The 27,671-nt window shown below is 43.2% G+C and overlaps 1 protein-coding gene across 10 annotated transcripts in view; it reads left to right on the top strand.

Annotated features, from left to right (window-relative positions):
• DTNB (dystrobrevin beta) overlaps positions 1 to 27,671 on the top strand; it is a 409,923-nt gene that overhangs the window by 320,221 nt on the left and 62,031 nt on the right. For 6 of the 10 annotated variants that reach the window (XM_032762373.2, XM_032762370.2, XM_075063546.1 and 3 more), the window contains 3 exons: positions 1,416 to 1,529; positions 6,653 to 6,749; positions 12,689 to 12,709. In XM_032762373.2, the coding sequence (XP_032618264.1) occupies positions 1,416 to 1,529; positions 6,653 to 6,749; positions 12,689 to 12,709 (232 nt within the window). The remainder of the gene's footprint in view (positions 1 to 1,415; positions 1,530 to 6,652; positions 6,750 to 12,688; positions 12,710 to 27,671) is intronic. The other 4 variants (XM_032762374.2, XM_032762371.2, XM_075063547.1 and 1 more) reach the window with 1 other exon arrangement.

Raw genomic sequence — 27,671 nt, 5'->3', positions numbered from 1 at the left:
CTCTCCAGCCAGATTACTCCTTCAAGCTCAGTCCTCTTCCCAGGGTAACAAAGTTCAACAAATGGTTGGCCCTCTGCAGGGTCTTCAGCGCCATCCTAGAGCCTTTTAAATTCTAGCCCTATGCTTGGGCTTCTACATGAAATTTGTCCCCTTCTTTGGGCTTCAGACACTCTTCCAATGGCCAGTGAGGGGACCCAGACCCCGCCACTACTCCGTCTCTCAACCCAGGGACCCTATAAATAGCAGCCAGGTGCCGCTTCCTTGAATGGCTACTGCTGTTATATCCGAGGCTCTTCCCATATAACCCCTTTCTCTTCACCTCTAGCTCAGGGCTGATGGTCTCCACTCCTTTCCTTCCTCATCGAACATCAATGCCACCAGAACCCACCTTCTGGCTCTCCCTTGAGCTCTAGCAAGGAGCACCCTTCCTTGTTCCTCTGGTCCCAGCCAGGAGCTGACCTGCTCAGCCCCTGCACCTCATTTTATCTGAGCCTGCTTGCTCTGATTGGCTTCTTCCCTGAAGCCTTTCTAGGCAGGCCTGAAGGACCAACCTTCGCTACTCCTTTTCTGGAGCAGAATGTGGTAGGACCACAATGCCTCCAGCATGAGGCCTCAAAGGGCCTGTTACACCCATCACAAGACCAAATATAGGAGATAAACTAAATTGTAGGCTCAGTGCTCCTCTGAAGTCCAGCAGAGAAGGTAGCCCAACTGTTTTTTTTTTTAAAATGAAGATTAGAGATTAAATTTTCTGTCTTAATTAAAAGAAAGAGTGATTTAATTTACATTTTAATAAATGACTTCTTAGCAGTTACCAATATGTTCTCTGACCTCCAGCTGTACAGGATGCGACAGCAGTTTAGAATATACACTGTGCGGTTGAGGATGCTAGTTAATTGCATTCCCTTTGTGAGCCCTCTTGACAAGTTTCTCTCCATTACTATGAGCTTCTATGGCCAGGAGCTGTTGTTTTCACATTCCTGCTGACCTGCCAGAAACCCTTGTGAGGATGATTATGAAATTAACCAGTGTCACCACAGCTACTTATGCTGGCTTGGCCTCTTTGAAACATTTCCTGCAGCAGGAGCAAATAGATCAACATGCTTTGACTAAAAATCCAGCTCTTCCCCCTTTAAAACAGAGTGGTGACATTGGTTAATTTCAGACTCATCAGCTGTTTGATAATAGCTCTACTAACTAGTCCTGTGGCAATATTTAGGTCTCCACTACATACCACTTCTGGATTTGAGCCCACAGCATTCGCACATGAAAGGGAATTAACTGTACTTACTACTGTGCTGCTGTTATAGGGCTGGGTAGAAAGCACATTTGAAGCTTTTGTCTAGAATTTGAAAACACAGTATGAACTGTTGCCTTGTTTCTTGTTCAATCTCCTGGTCTCCTTATTTCAACAGAGAGATATTGCAAGAAATTCAGCGCCTCAGACTGGAGCATGAACAAGCCTCCCAGCCAACCCCAGAGAAAGCTCAGCAGAACCCAACTTTGCTGGCAGAACTCAGGCTTCTACGGTAAAAAAAATAAATCTAAAACTTTTGTGCATGTGACATATTAAGCCTTCAGCCATGTGTGGCCTCTTCTCCAGGATGAATGATCCTATCTGGTACTGAGAACAGAGTATTATTGGTAAATCTACAAGAACTTTGAGGAGCCATTTTAAATCTTTCTGCTGGGGATTGTTGAAAGCAGGCAGTTATATAAAACTATGTGACTTTCATAAAATGGATTTAAAAGCAAATAGAAACATCACTTAAAGTGTATTCTTGCTTTTGATATGTAAGAAAAATAAGACAGTTTTTTGTAAGGAGGCCAGTAGAATTGGGACCATTTCCTTATTTACTGGACAAGCAAATGGAACAGAAGAGTAGTGTCAGTGATTTGCTTAGTCAGTGGGGTTTTGAAAACACTTATCTGCAAACATTCAGCCACATCTCCAGAGTTGAAGAGCAATCTTCAAACTCCTTTGATTACGTTTGCATTTTGAAGTGACAAGGGAAGAATTTTCAGTATTAACAGAATAAAGTATGTCATCGTCTGTGTAATCACAAGTGAATTCTCTGGCTGCTTTTTATTTCATCTTTTGCTTATTAATTCTCAGTTCAACCTTCAGAAAACACCATATGAAACCTAATGCACATCCTGAAATGTAAGCTCTTGATAGATACAGACCTTTGAGAACTGCATTATGTTAGGATTGCAAGAGAAGCCTTGCTGTATGTTAGTGTGCATCCTGTACATGGTGAGGAGTTCTCCCTAAGACACAGTGCCACTGGAGTGGGGCAGCTCTGCTCCATCCCCAGTACAGGACAATTCCCATAGGCAAGACTGTAAGACAGTGGTGATTTTTTGTTTCAGAAGCCACAGTTTGTAAAAAATCCAGTTTTGGTATGGGGTCAAATTTGAGTGCACTGGAGAGATGGCCAGGCCAAATCTGAGTGAGTGGCATTGCTGCCCCTCGAATAAGTGGCGCACAGGGTTGCAGTGCCACTCAAATTTGCAGCAACTATAAAAAGTTGCCATATGTGTTAAAAGTTTCAGTTTCCACAACAAAATTGCAGCCCACGGTTTTCATACAGCCTTACCTATAAGCTATTATCCAGCCCTCTACTGCAGCATTAAAGACTCTCAATACATTTATTAGCTTTTTGTATAGAAGCAGCTCAGCCTCATCAGTGCTTCTCAGTACACTGCTGACCAATATTTCCTTTGTCTCATCTGCTGGAAACATCTCAAGAACACAGTTCTCGAACTCTGGGCTAGAGACCCCTGGGGGGCTTGGACACAACAGTGGTCTCTGTGTTTCCATGTTGAGCTCAATGCAGATGAGGGAATGTGTGAATGTGGCCTTTTGCTTCCTGTACATAAGGGAGACAGACTGACCCCCAATTATGCCCATTCATGCTCTTTGAAGCAGAAAGGGAGGGACTAGTGCACCACCAAGATGCTGATTTCTGCTACTCTCCCTCAACTTTCCATTGAAGATCAGGGAGAGTGGGGAGCCAGGGACTGGGCTGCATTGATGGCAATTCAGAAGATGCCAGAAGTAGAGGTACTTCGAATTGCATAGAGAGAAGGCTGGAGTGGACTGGCAGGATCCAGATTAAAGAAAGCTGGGGCTGCTAGATATCCCCATCTCCCCCCACCCATGGTTAACACTTTCCCCTGCAAATTACTTTATATTTTATAGGCTGGTCAGAAGCTCTGACTAAGCAATTTAAATTTAATATAAAATCACTGCTGATAAAATCTGCAGATGACACAATGATTGACAGAGTGGTAAATAATAATGAGGCCAGAGCAATCATACAGAGTGATCTGGATCACTTTAACCAGGGCCCATTTGAACAAAATGTGTTTTAATCCATCAGAGTACAAGGTCATACCTCTAGGAACAAGGAATACTGGCCGTATTTTCAGAATTCAAGACTGTGTCCTGAAAGCAGTGACTGTGGAAAGGATTTAAGAGTCATAGTGAACAAGCAACTGAACATGAGCTCTGGACCTAGTGCAAACATGTGGCAAAAGGGCTAATGTGACCCTTGGATGTATAAACTGGAATGTAGTGAATAGGCGTAGGAGATTATTTTTCTTCTGTGTATGGCATTAGTGTGACCAATACTGCATACAGCTCTGATGTCCACATTTTTACAATGTTGAAAATGGGAGCAAGAGCAGATAACAGTCACAAAAATTATTTGAGGTCTGGGAAATTGCCTTACAGTGAGAGACTTAAGCTAAACGGGCTGAACTCCTTATCAAAAAGATTGAGAGGTGACTATGTTGTGTAAGTACTTTCAGGACAAAATACCAGATTTTGAGGATGGATCTAGACTGTTCTCAGTGGTAGCAGATGACAGAACAAGGAGCAATGGTCTCAAGTTGCAGTGGGGGAGGTTTAGGTTGGATATTAGGAAAAACTTTTTCACTAGGAGGGTGTGAAGCACTGGAATGGGTTACCTAGGGAGGTGGTGGAATCTCCTTCCTTAGAGGTTTTTAAGGTCAGGCTTGACAAAGCCCTGGCTGGGATGATTTAGTTGGGGGATTGAGCAGGGGGTTGGACTAGATGGCCTCCTAAGGTCCCTTCCAACCCTGATAGTCTATGATTCTATGATACTAAAGGATTCTTGGAAAAGACATAATGAGAACTGCTCTCTGGAAGCTGAATCTAAACAAATTCAAATGAGAAATGAGGCACAAATGGTGATTAACCATTGGAACAAACTACCAAACGAAATGGTGGATTCTCCATCTCTTGATGTCTTTAAATCAAGACTGAATGCCTTCCTGGAAGATGTTTAGTCAAACACAAATTATTTGGCTTAATACAGGGCTAACTAGGTGAAACACTCTCACTTGTGATATATAGAAGGTCAAACTAGATGATCTAATGATCCCTTCTGACCTTAAAATCTATGAATGACTCTTGGAAGTCAGAGAGTTCCATGCAGAATTCAGATATTTTGAGGCCAGACTGGGCCATCAGGATTATGTAGTCTGACTTCCTGCATAACACAGGCTAGAGCAGTAGTGGGCAACCTGCAGCCCATGGGCCACACACAGCCCGTTAGGTAATCCGCTGGCAGGCCACGAGACAATTTGTTTACATTGACCGTCCACAGGCACGGCCACCCACAGCTCCCAATAGCCACAGTTTGCTGTTCCCGGCCAATGGGATCTGTGGGAAGCAGCACATGCCACAGGGACATGCTGGCCACCACTTCCCGCAGCTCCCATTGGCCAGGAACTGTGAACTGCAGCCACTGGGAGTTGCAGGGGGCTGTGCCTGTGGACAGTCAATGTAAACAAACTGTCTTGTGGCCCGACAGCAGATTACCCTGACGGACCGTAGGTTACCCACCACTGGGCTAGAGCATTTCACCTAGTAATTTTTGTGTTAAGCCCATAACTTCTGGTTTAACTAGAGTATACATTTTAGAAAGACATATAGTCATGGAGAATTCATCCGGTTCCTTGGTAAGTTGTTAATGAAATGTAATGGCTAATCATTAACATCATTGTTAATAATTTACACCTTATTTTTATCATTACTTTGACTAGCTTCAGCTCCCAGCCATTAGATTTCATTATGCTTTTGTCTTTTAGCTTAAAGAGCTCTCTTTTGTCAGAATCTTCTCTCTATATTGGTACTGCGATCCAGTCACCTCTACCCAGCAGAGCAAGAAGTCCATTCTGTTATATAATCTTGGTACTTTGATGGTTTGAGTAAATACATACGATACTCCACCCTTCCATTTACCATAGTAACTGCAAACAATACTCAGTAGATCCATTTGGTTCTGAGATGAGATGTTTCGTTTCCAAGTTATTATTTTCACATTTTTCGCTTCTAAAATGAGTTGGTTACTAAGATCCTTGTAATGATTCATCCGTAGGTAGAGATCCATGAGGAAAATTTCCAGATTCAAAGACAGGTCAAAGCCTGTGATATCGTTGATTCTGTCTTTATCATAGACTCATAGACTTTAAGGTCAGAAGGGACCATTATGATCATCTAGTCTGACCTCCTGCACAATGCAGGCCACGGAATCTCACCCACCTACTCCTGTGTCAAATCTGTGTCTGAGCCATTGAAGTCTTCAAATCATGGTTTAAAGACTTCAAGGTGCAGAGAACTTTCCAGCAAGTGACCCATGCCCCACGCTGCAGAGGAAGGCGAAAAACCCCCAGGGCTTCTGCCAATCTGCCCTGGAGGAAAATTCCTTCCAAACCCCAAATATGGCGGTCAGCCAAATCCTGACCTGAAATTATTATATGGATGAAACCACAGAAATAAATGAGTAATCCTCTCCTGTTACCTTTTTTTCCTGCAGTTATTGTACTATTTGTTCATGGTTTCAAATAATGCAACATGGCTTTCTTAGCACATAAAATAACGAGCTTTTTGACATGTGATGCTCATTTGATTCTAGGTTCCTGACTAGGAGACTTCTTAATTTTCTTTGAAAATTAAAACAAACAAACAAACACACAGCCACTTTTCTCTCATATCTGTTAAACATAAGACTTTCATTCTGACAGGCTTTAGAATGGGATAATTTTCAATACCCAGAAAGGAAAAATTCCCTTCTCTACCAGCAGATTGGCTTGCGTTGTGTTACACTCTACACAGGTTCAGTTGCAGCAAATGCTTCACAAGTTGTATGTCAGATTATTCGATAGAAGTAGCTCTATAAATTCTCTGTTCAGGTTAATGGTGTTCCATTGTCTCTTCCTTCCAGCACTCTGCACCCTGTTTTCATTTTTTTGGTGGTTCAATCTGATACGTCTTAAAGATCTGCTGGATGCCTGGGTCTGACAGCATCATTAAGAGGATGCTGGCGTTCTTTTCAAATTGCATTGGTTTAAAAATAGTGCTTCCCACCATTATAATTCTGACTTTGAGTGTCTGTATTTCATAGTGAAAAATGTGATTGTTGCATGCCATGTTACAATAGGAGTCGTGGTTAGCGTGTTATGTTTTGCTCTGATTTTGTTAACTTTAAGGGGGAGTACTACACAAAGTGAAATATAACAACGTGGTGTATATGCCAATCAGCCAGCTCTGTGAATTTCCGTATGTGCCCCGAAATAGCCAGAGTTTCTTTTGACACTTTCTTCCATGTAACTTGAACAGGCAGAGAAAGGATGAACTAGAACAGAGAATGTCTGCACTTCAAGAGAGCAGAAGGGAACTGATGGTGCAGCTTGAAGGGCTAATGAAACTGCTCAAGGTAAACACCTTTGTCTTAGACCTTCCTCCCTCCCTGCCCAGGCTTTGCTCTCACTAGACTCCTATATTGCTGGTGTCATTACTTCCCTCAGTGATCACGTACAGATAATCTTGTAAACAACAGTATGAACTTGTAAAAAGCCACTTTCATTTTGGCTCTGCATATTGGGAAGGATGGTTAATGTGCAGTTAGGTCCACATGCTGCTTCTCGTGTTAAAGTTGTTGAACACCCACAAGTTTTGGGAGGTTTGGGAGAGGGACAATAGATTTGTTAATTGACTAACCCAGAGGTCAGCAACCTTTGGCGCACAGCTCGCCAGGGTAAGCACCCTGGCAGGCCGGGCCAGTTTGTTTACCTGCCATATCCGCAGGTTCGGCTGATCGCAGCTCCCACTGGCTGCAGCTCACCGTCCCAGGCCAATGGGGGCAGTGGCCAGCACATCCCTCGGTCTGCACTGCTTCCTGGAATGGTGAGCTGCCAACCCCTGTCCCTCTCAGATTTTGGAAGGCACTTCAGATTCTTAAACTTTGGGTCGAGTGCTGTAGCTATCTTTAGAAATCTCACATTTGTCCTTCTTTGCATTTTGTGAAATCTGCAGTGAAAGTGTTCTTAAAACGATCAACATGTGCTGGGTCATCATCCAAGACTTCTATAACATGAAATATATGGCAGAATGCGGGTAAAACAGAGTAGGAAACATACAAGTCTCCCTCTAGGAATGCAGTCACAAATTTAATTAAAGCATTATTTTTTAATGAGCCTTATCAATATGGAAGCATGTCCTATGGAATGGTGGCTGAAGCATGAAGGGGCATATGAATGTTTAGCATATCCGACATGAAAATACCTTGCGATGCCGACTACAAAAATGCCATGCAAACACCTATTCTCACTTTCAGGTGACATTGTAAATAAGAAATGGGCAGCATTATCTCCTTGTTTGTCTTAACGAGTGGCTGAACAAGAAGTAGGACTGAGTGGACTTGTAGGCTCTGAAGTTTTACATTGTTTTGTTTTTGAGTGCAGTTATGTAACCAAAAAAAATCTACATTTGTAAGTTGCACTTTCACGACAAAAAGATTGCACTACAGTACTTTTATGAGGTGAACTGAAAAATTCAATTTCTTTTGTTTATCATTTTTTACAGTGCAAACATTTGTAATAAAAGTAATGATATAAAGTGAGCACTGTACACTTTGCATTCTGTGTTGTAATAGAATCCAATATATTTGAAAATGTAGAAAAAATCCAAAAATATTTAACAAATTTCAGTTGGTTTTCTATTGTTTAATAGTGAGGTTAAAACTGAGATTAATTGCAATTAATTTTTTTAATTGTGTTTAATTTTTTTGAGTTAATCACGTGAGTTAACTGCGATTAATTGACAGCCCTAGTCATTACGTAGGTACAGCAAGTGGATTTCAAATATTAATGACTTGGCCATTTAGAAGACAAAGAATAAAACTCTTTTTATTGGATGATGACCTGAAAAATGGAATTCCAGTTATCTTTTTTTTAAAGTATAAGTGCTAATAAATAATAATTTACATGTTCAAAGCATAGTGCATACATTAGGTGAATTAATCAGAGTCTCTGGGTACCAAAATTAAGTCATATCATAGGATTTCATGACCAAAGTCTAAATTGGAAACCTCTCATTCACTGCTGATCTATATAGCATCCATATAACCAACCACTCAGGCTGAAGCAAGAAAGGAGATTGGCATACCCAAACTCTCACAGACCAGTTGGAGGAGCAAGGTCCAGAGCCTGAGGCCAACCACTGAAAACACTCTGCCCCTGTGCACTGAAGAAAACTGTCAAGCAGCGATTGCTAGTATCTAATTTTGTAGTTTATATCTTAGAAAGAAAAAAGTAAGGGGAGAAGTGTTCTTTGGTTTTGTGTGTTTCAGTTTTGGATGCCCATGTTAGAGGTGAAGGGCATATGAAACTCTAGTTGAAGTCACAGATAGTGGCATGCCTTCACCACCTCTAAAGGTCAGCCATGAGGGGACTCAAGTTGAGCACAGAAAAACAGAGGCAGCAAAATTAAACTGCAAATTTTATTATTTGCATTGTGGTAGCAACTACAGGCATGACACGAGGCACTGTCCCCACCACTATCCTCAAAAGGTTTAATTTAGCTTAACAAAGAGAAGGTTAAGAGGTGACTAGATCACAGTCTATAAAAGTCCCTGCATAGGGAAGAAATATTTGATAATAGGCTTTTCAGTCTACTAGATAATCCTTAAGATGTTTCAGTGGCTGGAAGTTAAAGCTAGACAAATGTGGACTGGAAATAAAGTATACATTTTAACAGTGAGAGTAATTAACCATTGGAACAGTTTTACAAAAAGTCTTGGTGGATTTTCCATCACTTGCAATTTTTAAATGGTGAGTGGATGTTTTTCTAAAAGATATATCGTAGTTCAAAAGGAATTCTTCTTCTTCGAGTGGTGGCCCTGTGGGTGCTCCACTCTAGGTGTCAGCGTGTCCCTACACCGGAGATCGGCAATTTCTCGCAGCAGTCGTCGGTCAGGGGAACAGCACACACAGGAGTCATCCTGCCCACATTCGGTTCCTGAGGTTCACAGTAGGACCCAACCACTACCAATACAGGGTCCTTCCCTTCAAACTGTCCACCACTCCCCGCGTATTCTCAAAAATGCTCATGGTAGTCGCAGCACATTTATGACGCAAAGGAGTCATAATCTTCCCCTATTTGGACAATTGCCTTCTCAAGGGTGCCAATCAACAAGAAATGGCAGGCATGTTGAAGACCACAATAGACCTGTTTCACCAGCTAGGTCTACAGATAAACTAAAAGAAATCCACCCTGGAACCAACCCAGCGATTGGAGTTTATTGGAGTTGACCTAGATTCCATACAAGCCAAGGCAATATTGCCAAACCCCAGATTCACTGCATTGACCAATCTTATTTCCACGGTGACCATCAGCCCACAAACTTCAGTGAGGACATGCCTTCAGATTCTGGGACATATGGCAGCTACGACTTTTGTAGTAAAGTATGCCAGACTCCATATGTACTGTCTACAGCACTAGTTGAGCACCGTCTATACACCCAGCAAACACTCTCTCAACAGATGTGTGACAATACCACTAAGGGTTATCCTCTCCCTACAATGGTGGACACAGCCAGGGAATGTATGCTCCGGGATTCCCTTTCAACAAGACCCCTCCATCAGTGACTATTTCAACAGATGCCTCCCTGATAGGTTGAGGCGCCTACTTGGGTCACCACAATGTACAAGTGTCATAAAGCATAATTCCCAATTCTGAACCTTTGTGTCCAAAATGTGGGTGCCTGCATGAACCCTCCAAGCTTAATTACGAGCTTGGATCTGATAGCGCTGCCACCAGCCAGAAATTCCAGTGTCTGGCTCACTCTGGTCTCCCCAAAACCTTCCCTGGGGGACCCCAAGACTCAGATGCCCTGAGTCTCACAACAAAGGGAAATAACCCACTTCCCTTCCCCCTCTTTACCTCTCAACCAGAACTTCCCACCCTGGGTACACTAGGAGATTAACCTTGCTTCAATTCCTTGAAACACGACACAGGAGATCAATGTTCTCCCCCTCCCCCAGAGGCTATACAAATTTAAGCTTAGTAACTCTAACACAAAGAGATTTCCCTTCCCCCCGTCTCTTCTTCCCACCAATTCCCTGGTGAGCTGCAGGCTCAATCCCTTGAGCCCCCCCCTAGGAAAAAAATCCAACAGGTCTTGAAAAGAAAGCTTATATAAAAAGAAGAAAAGAATAAAATGGCTCTGTATCAAGGTGACAATATACAGAGTTAATGGCTTAAAAGAAAAATGAATAAACAGCCTTATCCAAAAAGAAATACAATTTAACATTCCAGCAAATTACACACATGTAAATACAAAAACAATATAAAAACCTATATTGTCTTATACCTGTACTTACAATTGGGAAACAGAAGATTTTAAAGCCTGGAGATAGAGAGATCACTCTCAGAGCCAAGAGAGCAACCGAGACACAGACAAAAGACACACACCCAAAAATTCCCTCCCGGAGCTTTTAAAAAATCCGGTTTCCTGATTGGTCCTCTGGTCAGGTGTTTGGTTCCCTTTGTTAACCCTTTACAGGTAAAAGAAACATTCACCCTTAGCTACCTGTTTATGACAACAAGGCAAGTGGTCTGCGACAGAAACCCAACTGCATATCAATCTCCTGGAACTCTGTGTGGTACACAATGCATGCCAACACTTCCTCCCACTCATACGAGAAACCTCAATCTCTATTCTCAGTGACAATGTGGTGTGTATGTTTTACATCAATCACCAAGGAGGAGCCAGGTCTCACTCGCTATGCGTAGAAGCCATGAATGTATGGAACTTCTGCATCTGCAACAGTATAAACATCACAGCATCATACCTACCAGGGTGCCAAAAAACTACAGCCGATAACCTCAGCAGGCACTTCTCACAGGAACAGGAGTGGGAAATCCATGACAGTGTTCTCGGCACGATGTTCCAAAAATGGAGTCACCCAGTAATCAACCTTTTCGCCTTAATGACAAATCACAAATGTCCACTATTTTGCTCCAGGGCAGGCCTGGCACTGGGATCTTTAGGGGATCCTTCCTCATCCCGTGGAACGCATCACTCATATACGCCTTCCCGCTGCTACCACTGATCCCACGGGTTATCCGCAAGATACAATTCGACAGAGCATACATCATTCTTATTGTTCCCACATGGCCCAGAGAGACTTAGTTTCCGTACCTTTCATGTCTAGCAGTCTGTGCCCCACAACTACTGCCTTTCCAGACGGACCTCCTGTCCCAGAACAAGGGTCTGATGCTCCATCTAGACCCAGGAAAACTCCATTTCAAAGCATGGCTCCTCTCTGGTTCCAACAAGGGGAATTGAACTGTGTGGAGAAAGTAAAACAGGTATTACTAAATAGCTGTCGCCTCACCACTAGAAATACTTACCACCACAAGTGGAGAAGATTCTCCCTTTGGTGTCAGCAAAAATAGCTGGATGTGAACAAGGCGCCTCTATCTATGATCCTATACTACCTACTAGAACTGAAGGAAACAGGGTTAGCCATAAGTTCTATTAAAGTACACCTGGCTGCCATCACAGCCCTCCATGAACAGATAGAAGGGTCTTCAATATTTGCTCACCCGATTACACGGCTCTTTCTTGCAAGTATACAGAACATGTACCCAGAAGTATACCAACCTGTACCACCGTGGGATCTCAATCTTGTGCTCAAATGTCTCACAAGACCACCCTTCGAACCTCCTCTCCTTCCATTCCACTGCTCTGGATGTCTGACATTGTACCAACTTGCCTTTTTTAACCTGATCAGTAAAGGTCACTGTGGGCCAGTGACAGGAGGTCCCTGACTATGGCTTCAGTTTGGCAAAGACTGAAAGTGCGGCAGAGATGTTATGCTGTTCTGTCACAAGCACAGTGCATCACTGAGTATTGGCAGCCTTCAAACAGTTTCATGGCTAGCATTTATAGAGTTAAAGAGGTATTTAGTTTAGTCCTTCTTAGCTGAAAGGTTGAGGGCCTCAAGGAGTGCAGGTGTTGAATAGAGAGAACTGGTGGATCATCTGAGTCCAAGGGAGGTGCTGAGGGCACTAAGGGTGTTTTGGGCAGGAAGGGGTCGCTCTGAGATCTGCTTGGTTTATTCGACCTCCTAGCACAAGTGCACATTATAGACATAGATCTCTTTTTGAGACATGGAACAAACTGCATCTCTGCTTTCTCCCCACAGCTACTGCATCTTTGTTTCGTGTTGCATCTACAGATGTTTCTACAATTTACAGTCTGCCTGTTCTTTCATTTCTTCTGTTGTATGTTTGTGTATTTCCTTTTAACATGATGATTAATATATCTGTGTTTCTCTTTTCACGTTTTTCTGTTGCCAACATTTATAGGAAGAAGAGCAAAAGCAGGCAGTAAGTTGATTTCAGTGTGTAGTTGATCTAACTTGGTGGGGTTCTGCATGAAAACACAATTTTTGTCCTGATGAGATTGTATATAAATGAACCATGCATTGCTAGTGAAAAGTCACTGCTATGGGGTCTTTCTCATTTTTAAAATTCCAAACCAGAACTCTTCAGTTCCCAGTGGAGCATGTTCTTAATACAGTACTGTGAGCTTTCAAATTAAGTGGATTGCCTTGAATACATGACCAGTGAGAATATTTGTTTGTTTTTTGGAAAAGTGCATGATCAACCAGATTGAAAAGGCAGATTTTCAGCTTGGTTTACTTCGTAGTCTGACAGTTTCTCTGGAGTATTTTGATAACTTCCTTGTCTCTTTGAATAACCTGGAATTTGCCTGTTTGCTGTGTACAAGTCCATGCATGAAAACTAATTTTGATACTCTGGGCATGGCTTCATGTCATGTAGCCTTGATATAGTCTCACTAGACTAGTCTTTTGCACTCATTGCAAACAAAATGTGCAAACTAATGGGGGACAAATAACATTTGCTGTTATTGATTTCCATTTCCATTCCCCTCCTACTAAAATTTAAATCCAGTGTTAACTTTGTGATCCACTCCAGAGGGAGCCCTGTTTCTTCTTTAAGGAACAGCCTTATATTCAGTTATTTTTCTTCAGCAGCACACCCTCTCAGCACACTCCAGCTGTTCTTCTCTGTGCACACAGAGTTATGAAGATTAACCCTGTGTTCACTTTGGTTGTTTATCTGCCATATAGACCTTACACAGCTTGAAAATATTCAGATAACGTATTTCTCATAAGAAGATGTACCTATGTATACAGCTTCTATCGGTGAACCTCTGAGTCACGCCACTTCAGTAATGTGCTGGAACTGACCCTTGGTGGCTCCTGGGAGCCCCATATTAAAATTTCTTTCCCAAATTGAAGGGATGATTGTGGTGAATTCCCTCCTTGTGCTGGAGTTCGTTTCTCTCTAGATGTGGCTAGAGAAGATTTCCCTGGGGTTCATAAAAATACCTCTGCAAAACAACTTGTGACTTTTAGGAATGGACCAGATTACACCAAAAAACAGGTAAGTACACAATGTTTCCTGGGGGAAAAAGAACCCCAGGATACCCAGATAAGGTCTGTACTCCTCTGCCCCGTCAAATTGCAAAAGCTGAACATTGCCATATATTGTCATCATACGCAGGATAATTTTCAGGATTAAACATTTCCATGGAAGTGTAGCATAATTAACATTTGTTTCCCAGTGCCGCTGCCTCCTTCCTGGTTATTGTTTTAGTTGACTTGTGGGGTGGGGGGTTGTGTGCTCTCTAGGGTTGCCACCTTTATACTGAAACTGAACACCCTTGCCCCACCCCTGCCTCGCCCCTTCTCTGAGGCCCCACCCCTGCTCACTCCATTCCCCCTCCCTCTGTGGCTCACTCTCCCCACCCTCACTCTCTCATTTTCACCAGGCTGGCTCAGTGGGATGGGGTGCAGGAGGGCTCTGGATGGGGGTGCAGACTCTGGGGTGGGGCTGAGGATAAGGGGTTTGGGGTGCAGGAGGGTGCTCTGGGCTGGGACCGAGAGGTTCAGAGGGCAGGAGGGGATCAGGGCTGGGGTTGGGGTGTGGGAGGGGGCCGGGGTGCAGGCTCTGGGCAGTGCTTACCTTAAGCAGCTCCCAGAAGCAGCAGCATTTCCTGCCTCCAGCTTCTACACGGAGGCATGGCCAGGTGACTCTGTGTGCTGCCCTGTCTATAGGCGCCCCCCTGCAGCTCCCATTGGCCACACTTACCAGAGCACCCTGGCTTCCCTGTATGCATAGGAGCCAGAGTGGGAACGTGCCGGCTGCTTCCCGGGAGCTGTGTGGCTCAGAGGCTAGCAGGGAGCCTGCCAGCCCCGCTGTGCAGCGCCACCAATAGGACAGTCCATAGCCCGGTCAGTGGTGCTGACCAGAGCCACCAGGATCCATTTTTGACTGGGTGTTCTGGTCCAAAATCGGACACCTGGTCACCCTACTTCTCTCCCCAGTTTTTGTAGATAGCTGGTTTGGCAGACCTTGATAGTACTACCCAGTGTGGTATTTGTACGAGCTGATAAATATTTAATGCCCACTGTATAGCACCAACTCTGGGCAATGTACTGGGCAGTGAACTCGTAATCGTCTGGTTTAATACATGGCCTGATTTTGATTTACAGCTTCTGGTTCAGGCCTCAGGTCATGCACTAGGCCCAGTGCTCCAGGCTCTCTCTCTACTATAGTTATTGAAACATATTGTAGTTAGAATAGGAAAACAAACGAAAGCAGCAAAGAATCCTGTGGCACCTTATCATCCGACGAAGTGGGTATTCACTCACAAAAGCTCATGCTCCAAAACGTCTGTTAGTCTATAAGGTGCCACAGGATTCTTTGCTTCTTTTGCAGATCCCGACTAACACGGCTACCCCTCTGATACAATACAAATGAAGCGATTCCCCAGTTGTTCTTCCCTCCTGTCTGCAGTGCACAAACCCTGGAATATCATGTTTATCAGAGAGGAAGTTTAGGGGGTGGGGAGCTCTTACTAAAGTGTTAACAGCACATTACTTCACTAGATAGTCCCGCTGCTTTGGAATTTATGGTTTCTGAGGCAACAAGGATTTGAAACAGCAGTAACCAAACTTAGACCAACCGAAGGCCAGGTTAGTGACTTGTATTAAATAAATCTGAATGTGGTGCCTAGTTTGCAGGAACTGGAGCAGGTTGCAGCTGCCCTCATCTGTAATACAATGGTGCAACCTGAAAAAAACTACAAGTTCCAGTATGCATTGCTCTGCTTCGATCAAAGCCACTTAAATGAGATCCCCACATCATATTGTCTACTGAGCCCAGTAGTTTTCAGGAAGAGGGGGGTGGTCACGGTACTTCTTCACACTGAAGAGGAGAGGCGAAAGGCAGCTCTGGTTCTTATTGTAGAATCACTGGGCCATACATTGGCTTCTCTGCTACTTCAGTAAATTTACTGTCAGCCATTTATTCCAAGTATTCAAATAAACACAATACTGGAGAATAGAAAGGCTGATGCTTTGGAAGAACCCAGCTTAAAGGGACATAGTCAACTAGAAATCTAGTCAGTTTCAGCAAATAAGTTTAAATTAGTTTCAGGCACTTCATTGGTTTTACCATCACAATGTCTTTGTTGCCCCGCTTGGAGCATGTGTAAGACCCTTACAAACAGGAAGAGTGATTGTCTATATCAGCAGTTCTCAAACTTTAGCAACCCAAGGACCCCCATTTCGAGTTAAAATTTTTCGTGGACCTGCTCAGCCCAGGCCCTGGCCCTCTCCACCCCTTCTGCCAAGTCCCCGCCCCACCTCTTCCCACCCCCACTCCTCCCTGCCCCTCCTCTTCACCTCTTTCTGCCTCCGAGCACCCCATCCCCGCTCCTCCCCCTCCCTCCCAGCACCTTCTGCATGCCACTGGACAGCTGTTCCCCGGCATACAGGAGGCACTGGGAGGGAGGAGGAGGGGTTGATCAGTGGGTCTAGTAGCCCTGGACAGAATTTCACCCCCTCCCATGAGACACCCTGTCCCCACTCCTCCCCCTCCTCCCAGCGCTTTCTGCACACCGCCCGCTGAAGAGCTATTCCCCAGCATGCTGGAGGCGCTGGGATGGAAGAGGAGGAGTTGAGGGAGGGAGGAAGAGGGTAGAGTTGATCAGCAGGGATCTAGAGTGCCCTCACGGACACCCATCTGAGAAACACTGGTCTATATTCCAAGTGCTGTCAAATGCACAAAATAAACTGAAAAGGGAAAGAGTGATTTTTCCCTATAGCTTTGAGTTGTAGTAATCTTAGGTGGTGGTTGTCATAAAACTAGGTAAAAGACTGTCAGCTAGAAGCGTGATTGAAGTTGGCTGTATCCCTTTAAGGGGTAGCAATCACGGCTCAGAACCTTATGCTAAGTGGCCATTCCACAGGTCTTTCCAGCATCAAGTGCCTCTCCACCTAATGACATTTTGTCCTGCTTACACTCCAAATGCAATTTGAAATAGGCATGACTTTGTTCAAATTCATGTTTTTCAGACCTTGCCCTCACTGAGAACTATGCCCAATGCCAAGTTTCAACTTTCAAGCTGCTGTCATTTTTAACACAGCTCTGTACAAAAGAAATGTGGCTAGAATTGTTTTAATCTTCGGAACTCAAAAACAGCAGGAGGGATTGCTCAAATTTTCAAAACATTCACCTTCAGAAAGAGACCCAGAATAGAAATTTTAATCCCAACCAATGAATTTTTAAAAAACGTACATATTGTATGTGAAAACAGGGCTAGAACTGAAACTGATTAAGAACCTCCGCTCTAGAATTCACTTCTGTGCAAAGTTATGGTGGTACAATAGTTTTATCATGGACAGTTTAGGGAGAGTCCTGAGCTGGTCATGCTAGAAGGGTCACATATAATCAGAGAAGTGATGAGCTATGAGACTTGTTGTACCCTAAAAATATTATTTATTATTCCAATTTGTTGCTAATAATTTCAAAACATATAACAGCAACAGGAGCCCTTGGAAAAGGGCTTTATATGTTTCTATAACAAGGGTCGGCAACCTTTGACACATGGCCCATCAGGATAATCTACTGGCAGGCCATAAGACATTTTGTTTACATTGACTGTCCGCAGGAACGGCTCCCTGCAGCTCCCAGTGGCTGTAGTTCACCATCCCCAGCCAATGGGAACTGCAGGAAGCAGTGGCCAGCATGTCCCTGGCCACTGGGAGCTTCAGGGGGCTGTGCCTGCAGACAGTCAATGTAAACAAACTGTCTCGCGGCCCATCAGCAGATTACCCTGATGGGCCACATGCCGAAGGTTGCTGACCCCTCTTCTATATGTTATGGTGCTATTGGTCTCTTGTTCAGTGTGTATACAGTGAAAAGGATGACAAAGAATTGTTGTAACCCTTTGGCAGGTAGACTCACAAATTTCCCCTCTTTTCACTTCCAAAACAAAATGGCCATAACAATTGTGGTCATTTTCAAAAAACAACAAGTTATAAAAATAAAAACCACAGTCTCCTGTCCCTACCCTTCCACTAAAAGTATCAGGCTTTCAGTTCTTACAGGAGGTGTAGTAAGTTGAAACTTTCACAGTAAATACCTATGATAATATGGCGGGGGTAGAGGGAGGAAGTGCTGGTTTGAAAAGGTTCTGTATAAGCTACATAAATCCTCTGGCTGACAGAAATAGCAGTCCTGAAGCAGTACATGCTATTGTTCATGCACTCTGTGAGTTGGTACGGTAGAAGAAGACTTTAAAAAAGTTTATACTGTTTCCATCCCTCACCCTGGCAACGTGCTTCGTAGTCATAGGCACATGCATAAAACAAGACTTGCTCTGTGATGAGGTAATGGATATTCGTCAATGGAACCCTGTGTAAGGGTGGATGTCACGTGAAGGAGATTGATACCACACAATCTAAACAGTTATTTAACCAATTGCTTTTTGCAACAATTACATCATAAAATGTGACTTTTGTAAGAGACAATTCAGCTGTACGCCCACCTGTTACCATAGTTGGATTTTGTTCTGTACACGTCCTGCCACTAGCCTGGATCTAAATGAAATCTACTACTGCCATTCTGGGTCAGATTACACCTCTCTGCCATTAATAGCAGTTATACATCTGAATGTGTAACACCATTATTTAAGGATTCAGCTTTGTTGTATTTCCTGCAATATGCAGTGCCTGGCTCTGGGGAAGAGGATATGGAGCTTTCTAGGCCACCAATTCAAGACCAGTCCAGGCCAACTGTAACAAGAAGACATTTGCTGTGAGCCTGGTTCCTAGTGGTTCCATCTAATGGAAATGCCTGTCACAGCCCCCTTTGTTGACTATCTCAGCAGAGGCCGCACATTGAATTAGGTGTAAAGGCAGAACTTGCTTTCATAGGGACTGTCTCTTCAACAAGAGAGTTGCTCATTATAAATGCAAAGTTGCAGGTCTGACCCAGCAGCCAGGAGTGATGTAGGCAAAGCATGCTCATCTCCTGGGAGCATGAGTCATTGCATACTCATCCCCTGAGAGCATGAGCTGCTTTTATTGCTCCCTGCCTGGGATGGTGACTAAACACTGATGCATTATATATGCCATGGACAGATAATGGTAACACGTAATGCTTTTATAGCATTTAAAATCTTTAAAACACTTCATAAAATTAATCCTCACAACATCTCTGAGTTAAGTAAATAAATATTGTTGTGTCCATTTCAGAGATTGGGAAGACTGAGAGTGAGAGATTGTTACATGTTCAAGACCAAATAGCAAGTTAATGACAAAACTGGAATTAGCAATCCAAAGTCCCTGGCTTCTAATCCAGGGCTTGTTCCAGTGAACAGCGTTGCTTCTCACTGCAAGTAGACACACATTAGTGTGGAAGAAACTTACACTGCAGCTGTTCCTATTCTGTGATTGGGTTACTTCTTTCTTCAGTACTAGAAGTTGTGCACCTTACACCAGTGTCATATTCACATAGCACGTTTTTAAACATCCAATAAAATAGAGCTCTGTGATACTGCTAACAGGATGGCCAGTGGTTTGGGCAGTAGTCTAGGACTTGGGAGATTCATATGCAATTCCTTGTTCTGCTGCAGACGTCCCGTATGAGTTAGGCGGTGTTGTTATTACTGTACTTGCAGAGAAATCAGTACTAAGTGCATTTGTATGTGTGTCCACAACACTTTTCTTCCAGTCGTTATACAAGCATGGGGGACTAATCAAAGCCACATGAATGATTTCTGGATCCAGCGTTGGTTTATATGGCACATGGCCCTTATTAATAGTAATAAGGAATTGTCAGCATGGGATTACTTGAGGTCTCATGAAATCCATTTCACTGGGAAAAGGGTTGCTAGCACATGGCAGCCATTTGGGGCTACTTTTGTCATCTGCTATGCAGAGTGTATTGCTCTCTTTTGACACTTTCCCTCACAAGGTGCTCTCCCTCTTTCCACCTCATTTCCTCATCTGTGATCTTCTTTGCTAGCGGGTCCTGGCACATCTTGCTAAAGCACATCGTATGTAGCAGAATCACCTAGATTTGGTCTAAAATAGCACAATAACCCATTTGAGCATAAAATGCTCTGCTGCTAACCATATTGTAACTTTATATCTCTTTGAGGTGAATGGTGTCATCCAGGATTACCTCTCTCACCCCAGTTTGTTCTCTGTTTCCCCACACCCATGCACACACTCTGTCCAGACCCATAGTGTAGACGTGATGCACCATCTCAAAGCAGGGTTTATGCAAGTGCAGTTTGGTCTGATAATATATCAAAGTGAGCTGCATCTCTAAGACTGTCTAACAGGGGAATAATATTTTTGCATTCTGCATCAATGCCCAGTCTGAAGATCAGGTCCAGAGTATAACTAGCTGTGTGTGTAGGTCCACAGTTTATCTGAGAGAAACCAAAGGTGTAAAGGTACTTGGAAGTTTGGCCCTGAGTAACAGAGAGACACTGTCAGCGTGACTGTTGAAGTCACTTTCACAACATGTATCACCATTGCTCTATCAACTTTTCTAGGAAAACGGCCATGTGTGTTCTTAATAGATTAACGAATGGCGTTGTTTCGAGGGAATTTCTCCTGCATTTGAGGCTGAATAGAAACAATATGACTGTTTCACCAGTGGTTTTAACTTTCCTGATCCGGATTGGGATGTACCAAGTATTCTGTTCCCTATACTAGTTTTTCCCTTGCTTTGGTGACCCAAGATTTTATTTAGAGCCAGAAAAGAGAGGGTTAAAAGACTGATTTTAGATTTGCTTTAGGATGACTAGTTAAAGGAGGATTCACATTTCCTGACTATTTCCTTCTTTAACTTCTTGGACTAGGCAGCCAGGCCTTTCTTTTTGGCTCATATCAAATGAGAAAAAAAGTCACGATACCCTCCCTAATGCAGCTTCTGAAAGGCCTTCTATAATTAGTCCGCAGTATCCATTTTAGAGGCAGCAGAGAGCTCATCTTTGAATAACATGTTTTTTCTCCAAGCCCCAGGCAGATTTTGGCTCCTGCACCACCAAAGGAGCATTTGGCTCTGGCTTTTATATGTTCTGTGCTACTGCTGGCCCCCAAACTTAAGTTGAGGGCCAACACTGCAACACACGTGTGTGGCTGCAGTACATATTTCTGTCTTAATCATGCCAGCTTCAGCCATTTGCATGGTACCAGCACTGTACTTTATTATTCTGGCAGCAACCTAGACTACAGCATCACCTGCTTTGGCACTGTCACTGCACCAGCCCAGAGCTTCCCAAGTGCAGGCCAAAGTATCCTTTAGGACTGCATAAAAAAATGGAAAGAAATGTTCTGGGACATGATGGAAGCCATGAGGAATTTAAATATTTTCCTGAGTTTTCAATCCTCGCTCACGTTCTCTGTTCATTGGCTTCCTCTCCCTTTTCTCAACAAATTCAAGCTGTTTAGCCACATGTTTAGGGATCAGCAAAGCTTCACTGTGCCTAAATCTTGAGTCCTCTTTTGACTAGTCCCCTCTCCCTCTTGGACACTACAGTCATGGATTTACACCAAGGATGAGTTTGTCCCTATAGGTAGTGTATCCTTTTATTTAGATAATACATACACTTAGGATATTATTCAACCACTCCTGTGAATTTAATTAACTATTTTCTCTTTTCACAGATTTTAAAGCAGCATCTTTAGCTTCCTTACTCAACATTCTAGTAAACTAAATGGTATGACCTAATCTGTAGTCATTTTCAAAGCCACTCCATGTAAGTATCCTGGAGGAATTGTCCACATACTTTCCCTTCATGTGCTTCTGTAAATACTCAAGGGCTCAACTTGGAATTAGAACAATGGACAAATTCTCCTTCATCAGAGGAGCCTCACTCTAGGGGTAACGCTTCATGGCTTGCTAGATGGGTGATGCTGGTGAAGATCAGAAGAGGTGCTATAGTCAGAAAATTCCTGTTACAGATAATTAACCTTCCTTTCTCCTGTGTGAAATTGCCTCTGCAGATCCCTAGTGAGAGTCATAGAATCATAGAAGATTAGGGTTGGAAGAGACCTCAGGAGGTCATCTAGTCCAACGCCCTGCTCAAAGCAGGACCAACCCCAACTAAATCATCCCAGCCAAGGCTTTGTCAAGCCTTAAAAACCCTAAGAAGGAGATTCCACCACCTTCCCTGGACCCATTCCACGTGCTTCACAAACCTCCTAGTGAAAACGTTTTTCACTAAATCAACCTAAACCTCCCCCACTGCAACTTGAGACCATTGCTCCTTGTTCTGTCATCTCCCACTGAGAACAGCCGAGCTCCATCCTCTTTTGAAACCTCCTTACAGTGTTGAAGGCTGCTATCAAATCCCCCCTCACTTTCTCTTCTGCACGACTAATAACCCAGTTTTTGTCCTCCTTCGCCTCTCCTCATAAGTCATGTGCCCCAGCCCCCTAATCATTTTCATTGCCTTCCAGTGGACTCTCTCCAATTTGTCCACATCCTTTCTGTAGTGGGGGTGGGGACCAAAACTGGACGCAATAGAGGGGAATGATCACATCCTCGATTTGCTGGCAATGCTCCTACTAATGCAGTCCAAAATGCCATTAGCCTTCTTGGCAACAAGGGCACACTGCTGACTCATTTCCAGCTTCTTGTCCACTGTAATCCCCAGGTCCTTTTTCTGCAGAACTGCTGCTTAGCCAGTCAGTGCCCAGCCTGTAGCAGTGCATGGGATACTTCCTTCCAAAGTGCAGGACTCCGCACTTGTCCTTGTTGAACCTCATCAGATTTCCTTTGGCACAATCCTTCAATTTGTCTAGGTCACTCTGGACTCTATCCCTACCCTCTAGTTTATCTACCTCTCCCCCCGGCTTAGTGTCTTCCATGAACTTGCTGAGGGTGCAATTAATCCCGTCATCCAGATCAGTAATGAAGATGTTGAACAAAACCAGACCCAGGACTGACCCCTAGGGCACTCTGCTTGATACTGGCTGGCAACTAGACATCGAGCCATTGATCACTACCCGTTGAGCCTGATGATCTTGCCAGCTTTCTGTCCACCTTATAGTCCATTCATCCAGCCCATACTTTTTAAACTTGCTGGCAAGAATACTGTGGGAGACTGTATCAGAAGCTTTGCTAAAGTCAAGATATATCATGTCCACCACTTTCCCCATATCCACAGAGCCAGGTGTCTCATCATAGAAGGCAATCAGGTTGATGAGACATGACTTGCCCGTGGTGAATCCATGTTGACTGTTCCTGATCACCTTCCTTTCCTCCAAGTGCTTCAAAATGGATTCCTTGAGGACCTGCTCCACGATTTTTCCAGGGACAGAAGTGAGACTGACGAGTCTGTAGTTCCCCAGATTCTCCTTCTTCCCTTTTTTAGAGGTGGGCACTATATCTGCCTTCTTCAAATCATCCTCCCCCAATCGCCACAAGTTTTCAAAGATCATGGCCAATGGCTCTGCAATCACATCAGCCAACTTCCTCAGCACTCTCGGATGCATTACATCTGGCCCCATGGACTCCCTAGTCATCTGTCCAAGTTTCCACTTCTTGTAAGCTTCCTTTTTGTGTTTGAACTCACCAAAGATTTCTCTGTGAACCCAAGCTTTTTGCCTGCCATATTTGCTGCTATTTCTGCACATCAGGATGGTTTGTTCCTGTGCCCTCAATAAGGCTTCTTTAAAATACTGCCAGCTTTTCTGGGCTCCTTTCCCCTCATATTAGCCTCCCAGGAGATCCTGCCCATCAGTTCCCTGTATTGTAGGAAACCATCTTCTTTGAGAATAACAAACAGATATTATGGTTTCAGTGTTAATGCTTTTCTGACATGTGTCCTTCCTCTGAAATAGGAGTTTTCCCTCAAAGTATCCTCTTCTATTACATTCAGATGTTCTGATTCTTTTGGTAGATTCTGTGCCTACTTACTTGTAAACTCTTCCGCATTTTGATTTTCTATCTGTAGAAAGCTTTTATTGTTTAAAAAATACAAACAAACCTAGAAAATTAAATTTTTCAAATCCCCCGTGTTAAGAAAACATTGTTTGTAGCTGAGTTACTCATAAATTAGGAAATGACCGAGTTAAATTGCATGCACAACCTTAACTCTGCACCCTTGTGCTAATGCATTATGACAGTCTTTAATTACAAGAGCACAATCTAGTTATTTAATGATAAAATATAACATGCAAATATTCATAGGTCAGTGTCTGTCACATGATTAGGTCCTCCCATTTCCAAGTATGCACTAGGAAGATGAGTAACCTCCTGTATTAGGGCTTGATCTAGCTATCTGTTTACATGCATCCAGTTTTCAGATGTGACAACAGGACCATTCTCATACCCCCTCCCAGGACAGTTGCTATAACACAAAGGCTGAAAGGGCTTCTTCGGGTCTACTCCATAATAAAATGGTTAACAGAAAGGCAGTGCTAACTTTGGGAAACAAGGTGGAAAACTTTCCGACTTAGATCATTAACAAGTTATAGGGTGATATCGGCTGAGAAGCCTGGAAACAAAAGTAAGATAATTTTGAAAGATAACAATGGGTTTCAGTCTTGTGTAATAGAAGTCAGCTGTGGAACCTTATGGGAATTAAAATTGTAAGAGCCCTGGGAACGTCTGCAAATAAGAGAGCAAACCCAGCGGGATTTATGAGGAAATCCTAGCTACTGGTGGAGAGAGCAATGTCATATATTGGATGCTGTTCCTGCACCCCCACGAGGGGCCCAGCTGAAGGGGGTGGGGGCAGCACACACCCTATAACTGTGGAAAGGATGGATGAAAGCAAAAACAATATGAAGCTAGAGAAAAAAACAATCTATGTGGTAACCAAGATTTGATTGTTTCCTGATCCCAGCTCTCTCTCCTACAGCCAGGGGGAAAGAAAGGAATGAAAACAAACAACACTTTATAGATGAAAGGGTTGACGTAGCTGTCTTATATCCAGCAATGTTGTGGGGAGATACAGACCCATGTCTTTGGGGATTTCAAATCTGCAGCTGAGCTACTGAACAAAATCAGAGCAGCAGGTGTCTAGAGAAAGTCCAATGTGGACAACAAGGAAGGAAGACTTAAGCTCTACGATGATTGTCATTAAAAAGTAAGAATTTTCCAACAGCTAGCTCAGCTATTTCCTATTCTAAGGATAAAGAAAAGCTGTGATGACTCTCAGATGCCACTACGTGGTAACTGCTGACAAATGCTGATTTTCTAAAAGCGATCACTGTGTGTGATTAGCAGAAGAGTCACTATGGTATGGCCATGCTGAGCTTTCTGTTCTCTTTTCCCCTTTCTAATCTAGAGTTCACTGAAAATTGTTTTCCAGTTACTCTTCTCCCTTCAGAAGACATGATGTTTAATTCTGCAGAGTGTGCATGGTCCTGTTAAATATCTCATCCTCCCTAACGGGGGAGGGGGAAAATACAAGAAAATGTGCAGGTTATATTTTGTCTGTTGCAAACTCTCAGAAGTGTTCCATAATTGCTGTCCTCTTCCCCCCTAGAATGAAGGTCAGTTCCCTCTATATCAGCTTGCCAGGTTTGACATGTGTACTCTACTTAAATGTTCATTTTCTGTCTGAAAATTGCCTGGGATTATCCGCGGTTTGAGTAAGTGATTTTAATGTTTCAGAGTAGTAAATCGAAAAGTGAATTATAACAGCAGCTGGGCAATAGAATAAGGTGCTCAGGAAAGGAGTGGAGATACTCAGGGCTTAGACTAGATGTTCATCAGTGAGTGGTTTAGGAAGAGTGAAATCAACATAACCAGTGCTGAGGAATTAACTGTACATTCCACCGAGGGTCCCTTCCAGTTGTCATGGGTCAGTGTATCATAGAAACTAGCCATTTGCGCTGGTAGATCTGCCCTTGGAATGTCAGACTGGGACTCTATCAAAGTGATAGCTCAACTTTGAAGATCATAGAACACACTCCTTTATTTATGGCAAGTCAGCAGTTTTTGTTACACAGAAGTTAATCATTATGGTGAAGTTTGTGTGAGCGTTACCATGAATCCCCACCCACCTTTACAGGGGGGTTAGACTATAACTCTTCCTTAATAATTTGCTCTGGCCTGTAATTTAGTGTGCAGACTCTCTGTGAGAGACCAAGGTGGGGGGTGAGAGTGGCAGGGAGGGTGGGAACCACATTTTTAAAACCATATTAACTGGTTTTAATTTATATTAGAATTTAAAAAGAAGTTTGCCAGTAAGGCTGCTGCTGAGTCCTTCATGCACGCTATTCTGCTGCCTGCCTCCCTTGGCGGGTCTTTGCTCCACACCACAAGGGAAGGTTGCCGTTAGCAGCCCTTCCTTTCAGATTTCCTGTGTCACATCCCAAGTGTTGTTTAAATTTATTTTTGTGTATCTAATTTAATTATGTGATTCTGCACAATTAAATACAAACCTTTCAGTGTGACAGACAATATACTGTCTAATAATCCCATCGATGCTGTCTGCTCTTTTCACTCCAACAGTTGATTAGACAGCTGTGTTGTTCTAAAGAAGCCAGTGCCAACAAAGGCCCAAAATAGAATATTTTTGGGGTGTTTCGGCGGGGAGGTATTTTATTTTTAAAATACACAGACCTTATACTGTATATTGCTGTCAGGATGCCAGAAATACATTCTAAAGTACTCTCTTCTATCTGTCTAAAGTACCTTTCTCATGTTGTTTTCTGAGCAATATGTGAGCAGTGATTCTGAAAATTGGTAATGAAGAGGACAGAGTTTGTTTTATTTAAACATGCTGCAGCAAAATGAAGGTAATTGTCCACACAAGCCATCTGCTACCTGGCTGCCTTCCATGTGCTTGGGAGACAGAAAATGTATGGAGAAAGTGCCTCTTTCATTCCGTTGCCATGATAACAGCCCTGCTTTAGATTTAGAGGGAGGGTTTATTAATGCTTCAGAAAGGTTATTAGTCTGCTGAAGTAATAAGCTTTTTCTGCGTTCCTTTATGTGATTGTTCTTGTACATTTTACTGTAATGTGTAAAAAGGAGATGGGAAGTTTAAGGCCTATTTAAAGAGATAGCCATGGCTAATGTGCCACAGAGGACAATAAAACCCAGGTTTCATACAGGAGTAAGTGGATTAGGACTGATTTGGGAGGGTCTCTAAATATTCCCATCTTACTGATCTTAGTTTCAGATTGAAACATTTACTTCAGAGTAAGTCTGGTTATGAACTACGGGTTGGATGATTTTTCACAGGTACTTCAGTACAAGTGAATTCTTTGCAAGTTAAAGCACATAAAGAAATGGTTTCACTTGTTGGGACAATAAAAGGAAAAATTTTCTTGTACATTTCTGGTTAACATAAATAACCTTTTTTATTGTAAAACGAAGAAGAAAAACCACAGTTGACAACATGTACCTGAATTCATAAATGTGGAATAATGAAAAAGGGAAGCATTGGTCAGAATCGCACCCCTCGGCCAGAAGGCTGTTCCTTCCCCTCCCATCCCATCCCAGCACTGTGGTTCAGGCACAGAGCACCAGGCAGTAGTGGGGGCTGCACTGGTAAGTGCCATTCCTCAGGTAAGACTTTACACTGAGGCCATGTCTGCCAGTGTTTGAAAACTGCAGAGTGGAAACGTAAAGTTTCCATGGCCCTTTCAGATACTTGGGGAATAAGTCCAGTGCCCTCGCCAAGATGCCCTCTCAGTGAGTTAGGTTTCCATGGGTGTGAGCTACTGCTGAATACATAAGGGCTGCTGCATTTGCCTGTCCAATTACTCTGTTCCCAGTATCTCTCTAGTTTCTTTGTGGGACACTGAGGATAATACATTGTATCAGACTGACTTCGTATTAGTTTGGCTTCCAAGCTGTACTGAAATTTCAAGTAGTTTAAAGAAATTTGTATTGTAGCAAATGAGCTTGCACATAAGTTTTAGTTTTCCCCTTTACCCTGATGCATTTCAGGTCAAGCAAACCAGTCTTCATTGAGCCACTTCCTGTCCCT

The sequence above is a fragment of the Chelonoidis abingdonii genome, chromosome 3 (assembly GCF_003597395.2).
Source record: "Chelonoidis abingdonii isolate Lonesome George chromosome 3, CheloAbing_2.0, whole genome shotgun sequence".
NCBI lineage: Eukaryota > Metazoa > Chordata > Testudines > Testudinidae > Chelonoidis > Chelonoidis abingdonii.
Note: the sequence above shows the minus strand (reverse complement) of the source record. Positions and strands in the feature narration are given on the sequence as shown.